Source organism: Tauraco erythrolophus, chromosome 9 (assembly GCF_009769465.1).
Source record: "Tauraco erythrolophus isolate bTauEry1 chromosome 9, bTauEry1.pri, whole genome shotgun sequence".
Classification (NCBI taxonomy): domain Eukaryota; kingdom Metazoa; phylum Chordata; class Aves; order Musophagiformes; family Musophagidae; genus Tauraco; species Tauraco erythrolophus.
The window spans coordinates 23,366,777-23,379,414 of record NC_141473.1 but is presented as its reverse complement, the minus strand read 5'-3'; the positions used below and the strand labels follow the sequence as shown (position 1 = coordinate 23,379,414).

At 44.1% G+C, this 12,638-nt stretch overlaps 1 protein-coding gene across 1 annotated transcript in view; it reads left to right on the top strand.

Annotated features, from left to right (window-relative positions):
- Window positions 1-10,308, top strand: part of SORBS1 (sorbin and SH3 domain containing 1) — a 79,433-nt gene extending 69,125 nt beyond the window's left edge. Inside the window, 6 exon segments of the mRNA XM_086616864.1 lie at window positions 1,225-1,341; window positions 7,153-7,212; window positions 7,839-8,029; window positions 9,313-9,368; window positions 9,371-9,424; window positions 10,241-10,308. Coding sequence (XP_086472990.1) covers window positions 1,225-1,341; window positions 7,153-7,212; window positions 7,839-8,029; window positions 9,313-9,368; window positions 9,371-9,424; window positions 10,241-10,308 — 546 coding nt within the window.
- Window positions 10,309-12,638: the final 2,330 nt, after the last annotated feature.

Below are 12,638 nucleotides of genomic sequence, written 5' to 3'. Positions count from 1 at the left end.
TGGCTGTCACGTGTCATTTGGGTGATCCTAGGACCTTCTTCCAGGGGTCACCAGTGGCATTCACTGGGTAGCAGACCAGAAAGTTGGTGCAAGAGGGCTCAGGTGCAGTGTAGTGAAAATTATTCTAGAATAGATAATAACACAGGACTGACTCAATCGGTCATGTCTAATGAGGTGATTGCCCTAGGTAGTGGCTATTACGAGACATGTCAGATGAAGGGCCTCATGCCCATATACCTCACTGTGTAGAATACAGGCAATTCCTTGCTATTCAGAGATTTTCCAGCGTGCAACGGATCATCTTTGGCTATACAATTTATTTGTTCCTCCTAAAGCCAAGGTCTGAAAAGCCTTGTAAATGTCAGCCTGGCTCCTAGAATCACAAAAGCTTTCCCCTGTTGATCCTGGAGCCTGTGGTTTAGTGAATCTTAGTCTGGGATGTGCCTGACTAAGTCAGGGAGGCTTTGTTGTTACCTATGCATTGAGTGGAATTTGGTACCTTTTGCATTTCCAAAATGATACAAAATGGTCTAGCCACAAATGAGAATTAGACCTAGTGATACTTTTCCCCAGGATTTCTTAGTTATGTGTAGCTGTATGTTACAGCAAGAGGGAACACAGTGGAACCCTCCAGGAGCTTCTACAACATATCTTCTGCCCTTAGTCTTGTTATAGAAGATCTGCCTTACTTCGCAGCTCTCAGTTGACTTGGGGTCTGTTGTAGGCTACAGCCAGCCCAAATACATTACAGCACCCCTATGCTACTTTGTATAAGAGTGGAAGTTTGGAGAGCCCAAAATCATAGCGTTATACTGCCTTGAATGCACTGCGATAGCCTCCATGACATGCGCCATGTAGCCAACGTTAAATAATGAGGAGCTAGGGTTTCTAAGATGACACATTTCACACTGGGAAATCTCGTGACAAATTGTTTTATTTCTGCTTGAATCATAACCAGAAGTGCATTGAAAGCTGTGTAAAGACTGTGCTGTTTACCATCTGGATGTATTTTTAGTAGCATCTTTTACAGGCGTAACCTGCATGTTTAAAACGTTGAGATGGTCAGCTCAGATAAACCAAGTGGAAACTGCACTTGCCCTTGCATGGAGTTATATTTGCTGTGTGTGCACCAAAATTTACTGGATAGTAGATGCTCTTATCACTAGTAGTGATTGTGATAAGAGAGTGTGTGCCAAGCTGACCAACTTTTCTTTTCTTCAAAAGACTGCAGACTCAAAAGCATTCTCTTCATCTGCTCCTCTGTCTTCCTCTGCCCTCTATTCCTCTACTGTCACAACACAGCCACCTCCCAGACTTACACACAGAGTCAATAAGCCACAGGTAATCATCTTTGCTGGTTACTCTTCCATTACTTAGAGTTGTTTCCATGCCATGCCATTGTTTTGTCATATGCTTGTTTAGCCATGCATTGACTCCACAGGTGAGATATTTCTCCTGCCATTTAACTCAGAATATTTATTTTTTAAAAAAATCGTTTAAAATTACTTCCAGGCTGTGCAGAAGGGCAGGTACGGGCAAAATCTTCAGCTGGTGCAAATCCACATAGCTCAAGTCTGGGTTTTTGCCAGTTTATACCAGCTGAGGATGTGTTTTTCTGTTCCTCCAAAGGATTAGCCCAGGGCTTATTTAGTTCTGACCTTGAGTTCCTACAGCTCCATTGCATTATAAGGCAATGTCGGTGGCCTTGTTAGCAGGAATGATGTAGCGTGAGATACTTTGGTTCAGGTTTTGTTTAACCACCTGAGATCAGGATACAGGGTTTGAGCATCTCGGAGCAGGGGGTAAGGCATACACAACTTGGTGTCTGCAATGTCAGGGACCTGTTCCAGCCTTCTCAGGTGGGACTCAGAGGCTCTCAGCTCTGTTGTTGAGAGCTACAAGCGTTTTTAAAGGTGGATGCAGTAGGGTCTGCGCAGCATAACCGGCTCAGCCTTAGCACGGTGTGGCTGGGATGCCCAGTGTCGGGGAATGAGCAGTGCTCGCAGCTGTTGGTGTCTCGTCGGTCCTTCCAGGCAGCTTCCACAAGATGGCAATATTTGAAACAGAAAGCTCACAATTACCAAAAACTGGACTGAGTTTGTAGGGATGGGTACTGGGGAAGCAATCTGGCTTGATCAGCGAACCGGGCAGGCTGCTCATGCAGGATGGGTGTGGGAAGTAGTTGACGAATGTTACTTATTTTCTTGATCAGTTTATGAGAGCGAGATACAGCTTTAACCCTGAATTTTCCTATTACTTTTACTCACCTCACTTCCCTCCCATCATGAGCTTGCACAACGTTTTATTGAGCAACCTTTCAGTTTCAGTATCTCAGTCCAATAGGATACATACTCTGCTTCATGTTAAAAATCTGTAGAAGCTTTCAGTGTTGGCCTTTCTCCCGACCTCTGATCTGCTTGGTCCTGCTGGCGCTCACACTGGATGTATGCGATTCAAAAGAGCAGGAGCAAAGAGCCGCATTTACGGGAAGATGTTTCTCCCGAGTGCTCACTAGCACGCAGTTCTATTTTGGGTGTTGCACCTGGTTGTAATAGGACCCTGGGACCTTTCTTCGGAGTCAAAGTCAAGCCAAAATTTATATTTTATGTGCCTTGACAGTCAGGGCATTATCAGTGTCAAGTTAAAACTGTGTGTGACATTATCAGTAGTCTTGACCTCCTTTCCAGCTCTGGGTCTGCAGTTGTTTAGGGAGCAGGAGTGGTATTTATATATGCAATTGACTTCTCATTATCTGCGTGACCCATACAGAGGCTGATGGCTTCAGCAGAACTGCAGGTAGTACTCTGGAGACCTTTTCAAAAATCTGTCATCTTTTCATTGATTTTAATCAAATGAGAAAAGCACTTAGTAGACATGGAAATGAGACATGACATTTGTTTTTTGTTTCCATTACTGTCCATCCCTCATGTTTGAGGTATTTTACCATTTTGAATTTTAGTTTTCTTTCTCGTTATGGAGAACCTCCCCAGTTATGAAATTCTGACCCAGGGTTTTTTGCAGGTTTAAGACCTCTTTGGTACAGGGCTGGTGTAAGGACTGTGTTCTTGCCTGTTCCATTAAGTAATAATACAAAGTGCAATGACTCTTTTACCTATTCTGAAGTTGCTCACTTTTCTTTAGTTTCACAGTTGAAACTAAAAAGAAAAAAAGATCCCCACCACATGTGAAAGATATTTTAAGTACAACTTACAGATAATTTGCTTCAATATTCCAGTAAAACATGATATTAAGCAGTAATGTAATCTGTCAGTTTATTTCGGGGGACCCTCAGGAATTTTCTAGTTTAATCCCTGTTTTACTCCGAGGTCCGGTTAGCACAGTGTGACAGTCCGCAGTGGTGACAGCGAGTGTGTGAGCAGTGCGGCAGCTTCAGCCTCAGGGCTGGATGGCATCTGTAGGGTGGGGAAGGCAGGAGTGGCTGGATGAGGGTCCCTGTATCAGCATGAGGGATGTCAGTGGGGGCTGTCTGCTCCTTCCCACTTGTACAAAAACAGGCAGAGCGGTGAGTAATTTCACCCACTTTGTGCTGGTAGAGAGGAGCGCATATGAGGAGGATGATCAGACCCCATGTTCCCCAGTACAAACCAGCTATGCTTACTTAGCATGTTCATTACTTGCACCATCTCTAAGGTAAGCTTTGATCCGCCCCCCCAGTGGTTTTCTGCTGCTTGACAGGTGGTGTTTCTGCCCAGCACGTTTATTGTCCAAGTTAGAGCTGCACAGCCTGCAGCAGGCATTGGTACCTGCTCCCCACGGGAGATGCGTTCTGCTACTGTAGTAGACACAGCCTTCAGCTTCTGATCCAGGGGCTGAAGAGTCTTTCCGTTGACTTTGACAGCCTTTAGGTCAGGCTGTTGCACACTGCAGCCTTTTCAGTGTCCTTTGTGAGAGCTCTTTGGCCAGCTTTCCTTGCACTTCCACCAGAGCTGGTGCTTGGTGTGTGCAAAGGTTTTCATTTTTTTCTGTCAGCTGGGCTGGGCGTCCTCCCTGCTCATGGTTCTCCGTTCACATGTGAGAGCATCACTGCTGATGTGTGCCCTTCCCTGAGGGAATACGAACTTGTCTGACTGTCTTGTCTGTCTGTTAGTCTGTTTTGCTTGGCTTTGTCTTTGCTTATGTAGTCCTTCAACAACAGAAAAGGATGGAAGACGACACGTAAACAAGAGCTGCAATGGATAGACACACCGATGACACTTGACTTTGCTAGGAGCCACTGGGAGAGCACTGCTGAGTAACCCCAGCATCTTTCTTCCTAACAGTTAAAACCTGCCACAGGGCTTTTCTAGACTTTTAACTTATAACCTTTTTCTGGTGTTCTTACAAACACGTGATGCTCTTTAGATCCATCCTCAAACTCTGTATGAGGTGGAAACAGTGGCCAGCTGTGCTTCAAGACTGACTGTACTGCATATTTGTATAGTCTGTAGGCATGGAGATATAGACACTTAAGCACCTGCTAAAGTTTATTCACTTAATGTTAACAAAGCACACAGTGTGAGTGAGGGAGTAGGAGTTGGTTTGTCTTCACAGGTTGTGATACTTGGTCACTTTTAGGGACCTCAGTTTATCTCCAGAAGCAGCAGGGCTGGCTCAGGGAACCTCTGTTTTATACTTTGGAGCTGTGCCCCACACTCACTGATTCCTCGGCCACCTCTGGCACATGGAGCCACTACTGTAGGTAGTACATGGGCTTTCTGAACCTGTGTTTGAAGAGCATTTGGACCTATAACACCTTTTTTTTTTTTCTTTATACTCTTCTCTGCCTTCAAGAATAATGTAGATTTTTTAAATTAAAAAAAAAGTCATCTAAACCATGCTATCAAGGTCACGCATTTGAAGCAGCGGAGTGGTACATTTAGCGCCTAAAATTATAGGACCTGGTCTGGTCATCCTTTTTGGATAATGCTGCATAGTTGCTGGCTTTAGGGTGTTTCATCACCTCCCTGCAGGGCTCTGCTGTAGCTCTGGGAGTTAGTGCAGACACCCGTTGCTTTGGTAGGAGCTGCCTGGGTCTCTGGAGCAGATGCCGGAGGGAGGTCCACTTAGTCATGTGTCGTGTTGGGAACTGGGGGCTGCTAGGAGGGCAGGGGACTGCTTGGCTTCTTCTCCTGACCAGCTGCCTCATGGAAGTGCCCATGAGGATCCTGCCAGGAAAGGGAACGTGGCCATGTTTCTGATGCTGGTAGTCTGCACCTTCTGGTATTATGCATACAAGCCTTCACCATGGAGCATTCAGAAGTAGTGTCAATTTTTTAGCTTTCAAATAACTAATTCAATTCATAGTTATTAATGCTTTTTGGAGGAAAAGCTGGTTAGGGAGGTCACAGTAATCAATGAGAAATGGACCACACAGTCTTAGGAGCTCATGGAGCAATTCCAGCAGTCAATCTATTGGTATGGAGGAGAGAAGCACTTTCTTGAATTAAAAAAAAAAAAAAAAAATCATTCTTACAGCTGCCTCTCACCTCAGCCTGGAAATTGGTTTTCCCAGCTACTTGACCACCTGAGTTACCTCTGATCTCATCAGATTTGATGCATTATATCCGGTTGGTCTGCACAATATTAATTTTAGCTTTCTAATTATTGCATTTGCCTTTCAGGGCTGATGATGGACAGGCAGGAATGACTTCCAGAAATCCTGTAACGATTTCAGGCTCCACAGTAAATGCTTTGAATGCAAATTCCACTGCTATTAACCCATCCAACTTACATTTAATTTTCTCTCTATAGAAACATGCATGGTAACAGAGCATTGTTTCTTAGGGCAGTGATCTCAGATTCCAGCCCCAGACAGTAGAGCTGACTACAGAGGAGTTGCTGTGGGGTTGGGTTGGCCTAGAGTAGGTCACAGTCCTTGAGAAGAGATAGTTCTCTTTCATACAATGATGGGCACAGCTCCAGAGGTCCAAGATGTGGTTCAGAGGAGCTTTGAGAATGGGAATTAGACGGGGATAAGCTCATCACCCTGCACTTCTCCAAACTCTGAGTATGCTTGGGCTGAAGGTGTCGCAAACCTCTTTATCCTCTGCTTCTCCTCTGTCTTGAGATGCCGTGAGAAAGCAAGCCTTTTACTGAAGGGCATTGTTGAAGTGAATAAAGAGGAGTGGAGAAAGCATAAAAATCGAGGCCTTTGGAATTTGGGTTGAAAATTCTGTCAAATGATCACAGAGGATAGCAGTGCTCTGTATCTTATGCAGTCTGCTTTGCCAAGCAGCCCTGCAGGTAGTACTAATAGCCCTGTGCTAGTTCAGACATCCCACCTGCTCACAGCATGCCCCTTACTTTCAGCAGGCGTTTGGATATGCAAGAAGTGTGCAAAACCAGGCTCTGGGTACCTGTGCGACTTTCTCGGTGACCTTCCCCTTCCCCACAAACCCTCCAGCCCCAAACACCCCGATTGTCCTTGCTGCGCCCTGGGACGTGCGAGTCCCTGTGAAGCGCTGTGACTGGGGAGGGAGGCAGGCAGAGCCCAGAAGCTTCACAAGTGCTGTGGCTGGAACTGGGCTTTCCAGTCAGGGCCTCCTCTCACCTGAAGCTCTGCCTCATTGTGGGAATTAACAGAACAGCTCAGATCCTTGCTTGGTACAAGCTAGAGTGATTTTGTTGGGTCTACATGGCATTGTGCCTTCTGAGGACCTGCGCTGGTCTTTTTTAAGAAGCGAGTGACTGTTCCCTCCTGAGTCAAAGTCATTGAGGACTTTTCTAAAAACAGCCGCAGATTCCTCTTGGCATGCTTTTGGCCTTCCAAGTCTGATGCTCTCAAGTGTGTGCTTCTGTCTTTGGGGCTTTTTTTTTTTCCCCCTACAGGAATGCAGTATGACACTATGTACCGTTTCTGGTTGTAGCGGCATCCGTAACCTTCCCCTCTGATTCGCTGCTCCGAGCTTCTGTTCTGCTGTCACCCGTCTCTCTGCAGCGTTCTGTGTGCTGCAGTGCAGTTGCATTACTGTGTAGTGTCTCTTGTGTAAATGAAAGACCTTGTTGTGCAAGAAGCATGATGCTGGGGTGGGGAGGGCAAGAGTTGTTCATTTTCTTTTGTTGTCTGCACTCCACTTAATTTTTTTTTTTAATTCTGACCGATATAACATCTGCTAAAATGTCTTCCTTATCATTTGCTTGGTGATCACGCAGCCTTCCCACCATTCATTGAGAGCTGGACCAGATCTCACAGAGTCTGAAAAGAGCTATGTGGTAAGGCCACTGTTTAAATCAGATGTGTAGTCCTAGACTCTCTTCACTCAGACAGTAACACCTCAGTAGAGATAAAATGCCAGCACTATTTTTAGCTGCAAATTAGGTACATATTTATCTATTCGTATATATTGTTTTGTTTGCAACAGAAAAAGGGAATTTAGCCATTAGAAAAGCTGTCGTAGCCAATGAGAAATTGGCCTAATTGTGCTGCCAGTCCCTGGGTATATGTTAAATGAAGCAAAATGCATGAATGGAGCAGCCTGCCTTGCATTCTTGAACTGACTTCATAGCATTTGTAATGGTGCCACTGCATAACTAATTGCAACCTCTTATGCTGCTGCTTTTAAAAATATATGTATATGTATTTGTTACAAATCTTCAAACTAAATGCCAAATTCTTCTGTATCTTGCCTGTTTTTCCATGCTTACACCTGGATCCCTTCTGCACTCCACTACCTGGATATTTACTTGGATCTACAACTCTTTTTTTTTTTTTTTTTTTCCACTGGACTTATGTGCTGCATCTGGAATGTCCCATCTCTTCTTGTCTATATTTTCCCCTCCCTCTCCCCTGTTGACTGTCCTTTGGGTGTTCTTGGATGTCAATGCTGCCTACCACGCAGGAAGCTGTTTGCAATGAGATCATAAACATTGCAGAAAAGTCTGTCCATTACTGCAGTACTATTTCTCAGCCTCTTGACTCTCGCCACAAGGTGACCTCTAATGACCATAAACCATCTCTCATCATTTCTCAGCAACCTCAAGCACAGCAGCAAGGAGCCAGCCCTGACAGAAGTCAGACACCACGAGACATGTAAGTCCTTTTGGTTCCTATCTCTTCCAGGGGTCTTGTCTCTCACTGGTGGTGAAGATGGGGAGATGTGAAAGCTTCAGCGTTTCAGGAGTTAAATTAGAATTATGGGAATGTGCCAGCTTTTCTTTAAAGAACAAAAATAGCCACATATTATCATAATGAGTGATTTAAAACTGGGACCTCCGTGCCTGTATAGCACCTGACACAATGACTTTATGATCCAGGACTGGGTCTCCTCTGGGCATGCTGGCTATGGAGACTATCTCAGTGTTTTTATATGTTGAAGCAGGAGACAAATTAATATCCACTGGCTACACTTGGCTTGTATGGCGTGGGTCAATGTGTTCACCCCTGTCCTTACCTTCTCACAGTACAGTGAGCAGCCCCAACACCGATGCCACTTGATGCATTGTTGGCCAGTTTGGCAGATGAATTGGTGGTTGCATGATACCAAGGCTGAGATTTTCAAAGCTGCCTACTGGAACTGCCATTAAGCTTAGTGTGGCCTTTCACTGATGGTTTTGAGAATAGTAGCCTTCACTGTGTGCTGAGGACTGAAGTTCCTTGGTAGTTGGAGCCTTTGCTTTCCCCTGCCCCTTTATGCAGAACAGAAAGTCTCACATAGGCTCTGTTTTCACTCCCCAAACGCAGGGGATTCAAGCCTCCACAGATTTGCCCAGGGATTGTTTTCACTCTATAAGGTTGTGTTCTGGTAAATACAGAGTGCCTCTGGTGCAAGTGGTATCTTAGGGCAGGATGCGACTTTAGATGTTGTTTGCATTGTACCTCTTCAGCCGTGACTTACCCAGTAACCTTAGTGCAGTACAGTAGGCAGTCTTTTTCTAAAGTCCTTCACTCTGCCATTTGGTCATTCATGGCCCTGCCTATCTGCCTGGGCAAGGGAACAGACGTCTCAGCCCAGGAATGAGTATATCCAGGTTTTGGCCTGCATTCAATAGGGTGTCTGCACTTGTGTGTTCTCTAGGTGCTACGTGTTAGGAAGACTCCGATTGTTACAGAGTATGAAGACAACTACATGGCAGAAAGGAAACAGAAGCTCTCTGCCTCACCTAGATAATGCAGGCGTGATGGTTTTTACTGCCATGGCCTTGTGATAACGGCCAATTTAATGCAGTTGGCTTCTACCTCTCAAATGGAAAATACAAGTCCAGACTGCATTGAACAAAATATAATAGGAATTAGAGAGGGGAAGGGAGACATCTCCTTCTGAAGGCATGCCAGGGAAATCCGGTGGCTGACGTGCAGTATCTTTCTGGTTTTAGAGTTAGCTACCAAGCCCTCTACAGCTACACTCCTCAGAATGATGATGAGCTGGAACTGAGGACGGTGACATTGTCGATGTCATGGAGAAATGTGACGATGGATGGTTTGTGGGTGAGTGTGACACGTGCCTGTCAGCAGAGCTTTTTGAGCTGCAGATGAGCAATTTTGCACAGCGTTTGGAAGTTGCTTTTGTTTGTGGGGTCAAGATGGTGAAAAAAATAAACTCAACTTTTTCCACAATTTCTCATCTTTTCCCACCAAGAACATGAAAATTGGGTTGCAGGGTGGTGGAGCTTTGTTTTCCTTCCTAGGTCTCTAGTTTTTTCCATTCTTCTCTTCTCAATTTCCTTGTTCCACTCTACCTCCTGATCCTTCTTGCTCACACAGATGGTAGGGCAACAGAGGGAACCAAGGAAAACTGGATTTCTGTAGCTTTTCCAAAGCTGAAGGAGCCATGACAAGTTACAGAAAGCCACAAGTAGGGGTTGAAGGAAACACAGGGATGGGAGTTGCAGTCCCTGAAAATCCAGCCTCATCTGTAGCTGTATGTTTAGCAAAATATAGCCCTTTACCTTCAAAGAACACAAGTCTGGACAGTGTTCTCCATCTCAACATGGCAAATCTAGGCTTGTTATCTCTTCTTAAGGGAGATTAGCTCATTTACACTGATCGAAGTTTGGCTCCTAGCCTATAGGCCCAGGAGCTTTCACTAGCACCTCATTGTTGAAAGGGAAGACCAAAGATGATTAGTAGCAGGAGTTCTCATCTCACCTATACCAAAAGGCTCTTTGACCAGGACTCCTGTTTAGTTCTATAAAGGAATGCCTGCAGGCAGAAGAGGCTGCCACCTCTACCTCTTTAAACCCCTAAGCCTTCATAGCATGGCTCCATCTTACTCTGGCTTCCTTGTGTTTTATTTTGCAACAGGTACGTCCAGGAGAACAAGGCAATTTGGCACCTTCCCAGGCAACTACGTGAAGCTTCTGTACCTGTAAAATAACAGTGATCCCACCGCTACACTGATGGGGTTGTTTTCCAGATGGTGTTTTAAACAGCAAAGAAGCAGACAATTTATGAATGTAATAGACAAGAGACGAGATGTGTTAGGAGGATGTGGTTATGTGGTACAGTGTTGAGTTGAATGTGTAGCCCTGCTTCCACAGATTCAGGGTGTGATTTGTTTGCTGAAGAAGAGACAGTTTCTAGTTTACAGTGCTGCCTTTGTGTATTCCTCTCCCCTCCCCAGCAAGAGTTCTGGTGATAATCTTAATTTGTATGGAGAACTTATCTCTGAGAAGGCTTCAAGGAAGCACATGGTATAGGTTTTGTTTGTGTGTTGAGATATGATAGTTCTTTGGGGCAGTACGCAGCCTTGCTCCCTTTCACTGGCACGGGTCAGGGCAGCCAGGCTTTCTGCCCGGTTTCTGCCTCGCTGAAGACTCACTTTGCTCTGCCTTCCACTTCCATAGAAAACCCTTCCTTCATGTCGTGCACCTTAAGACCTGGCACAGGCAGAGGACAGCTGATGTGGTTAACTGCAGAGCTCTATGTGGAAAAGGAGTTTGGGACTGGTGGTTTATTCCGGAGAGGTCAGCCAAAACATAATGCAAACGTGCAAAAATCCCAAGCCCTTTAATAACATCTTACCTGTCTCTGCAGGGTTTTTTTCTTTTGTGCAGAGTGTGTGTGTGTGTGTGTAGTGTGCATTAAAAAAACCCTGAGTCATGTTTTTTAAAGAGAAATCAGCCTGGTTTTGACATTTATCTGCACAAAGAATAGAACCAATAAACAGAATATCTGTGAGAGCAAATCCTGATTGAGTCCTATGGCCATTCACTTTCTCTGCTGCTCCTGCCCTGTTGCTGGCCCTAAAGGATCATACGCTTTTTGAAGCATACTCTTTGGGATGAAGACTTTGCTTCCTTCCCGGCATTAAATCTTAGAGGCTGTGATAAATCTGAGCAACATATCACTGAGGGTGCCTTTTTTTTTTCTTTTTGGTTACAGTGTTGATGGTAGGTCTCAAATAAATACATGCATTTTTGGCTGCCGTCACACAAAAAAAGTCTAATCAATTTGGAAAGCTGTTCCCAGCAGTTATCAGTTACATGGATTTGCATTTCCTTGAGGAAAAAAAAAAACATGGCTTGCCTATCTGCTTGCCTGTAAATCCACTATGAATACTCTTTTGATAGACATTTTGTTATTAAGAAAAAGCATAAACAAAACCGGTTCTGTCAGACTCTGCTTCCTACAGTTACCATACAAATAGCAAAGGGTTAGATTGCTATTTTGTCATAAGACGTATTTCATAATATAAAATGCCTATTTTTATGCCGATGCTTTTATACAGATTTATTAAGAGTAACTACAACTAACTGTTAGCACGACTTGCAATGTTTTGATAAACTAGCCATGCTCCTGGGGTTTTAAATCAAGTAGGCTTGTCTTCCACCTAAGTCAGTGGAAGAGAAGACTCTGTCTCAGAAGTTTGACTGTAAATATGTATATTTAACTTTGTACAGACAATGTACTTACCTTGTATAGAAAAATAATTTAAACACTCTGAGTGAAGGGAGGAAAAAAAAAGGCAGTTGTGAAAGTTTGGGATTTTCTTCCGTTTTTATTTAAATGATGGAATTCCTTGTATGTTCGCATAAAGAGTTTTAGCACAAAATATCCATTATGAAAAAAGGGTTTCAGATATATGACACAAAGCACCACTGTTTCTCTCTTGCAGGAGATACCTTTAATCCTGCATCTTATTTATGGGTTTGTTTTTCTGCTTTGGGTTTGCCCTCCAGTTATTTGCAGCAATATTTAGGCCTGTTGCTATGATTGGATAACACCAAATTAATCTAGCCAGCAAAGTAACATGATGATACTGACTGTATATAACATACTCATTTATAGGTTTATTTTTTTTCTTGCTCTTGCCATTTTAAGTTACACACACACACACATACAAACCGCAACTTATTTTTGTGTTGATTTTTTGTTTCTTGTTGCAGTGGATTACTATTTGACAATTAATAAATGGAACTATTGAATTACTATTGTGTTCCTTGTACAAATTATTAAATAAGTCTATTCCCACTGTTTCTGTAGCAATGCACTTTTGTACTAGTGCCCCTCTGTGCCTGTCTTGGCTGGGTCCGTACTGAGCAGCAGGTGTCTGCCAGGGGCTTCCCAAGCGTCCTGCACCTGAGGAGCCTGTTGTGACTTGACCTGAGCTCACTGATTCTCCCTCCTAAGCTATAGGCAGGCTGTGACTTTTTCTTGAAGAAACCAACGTGTAAAAGCAGAAAGCAAGCTGGTTTACACT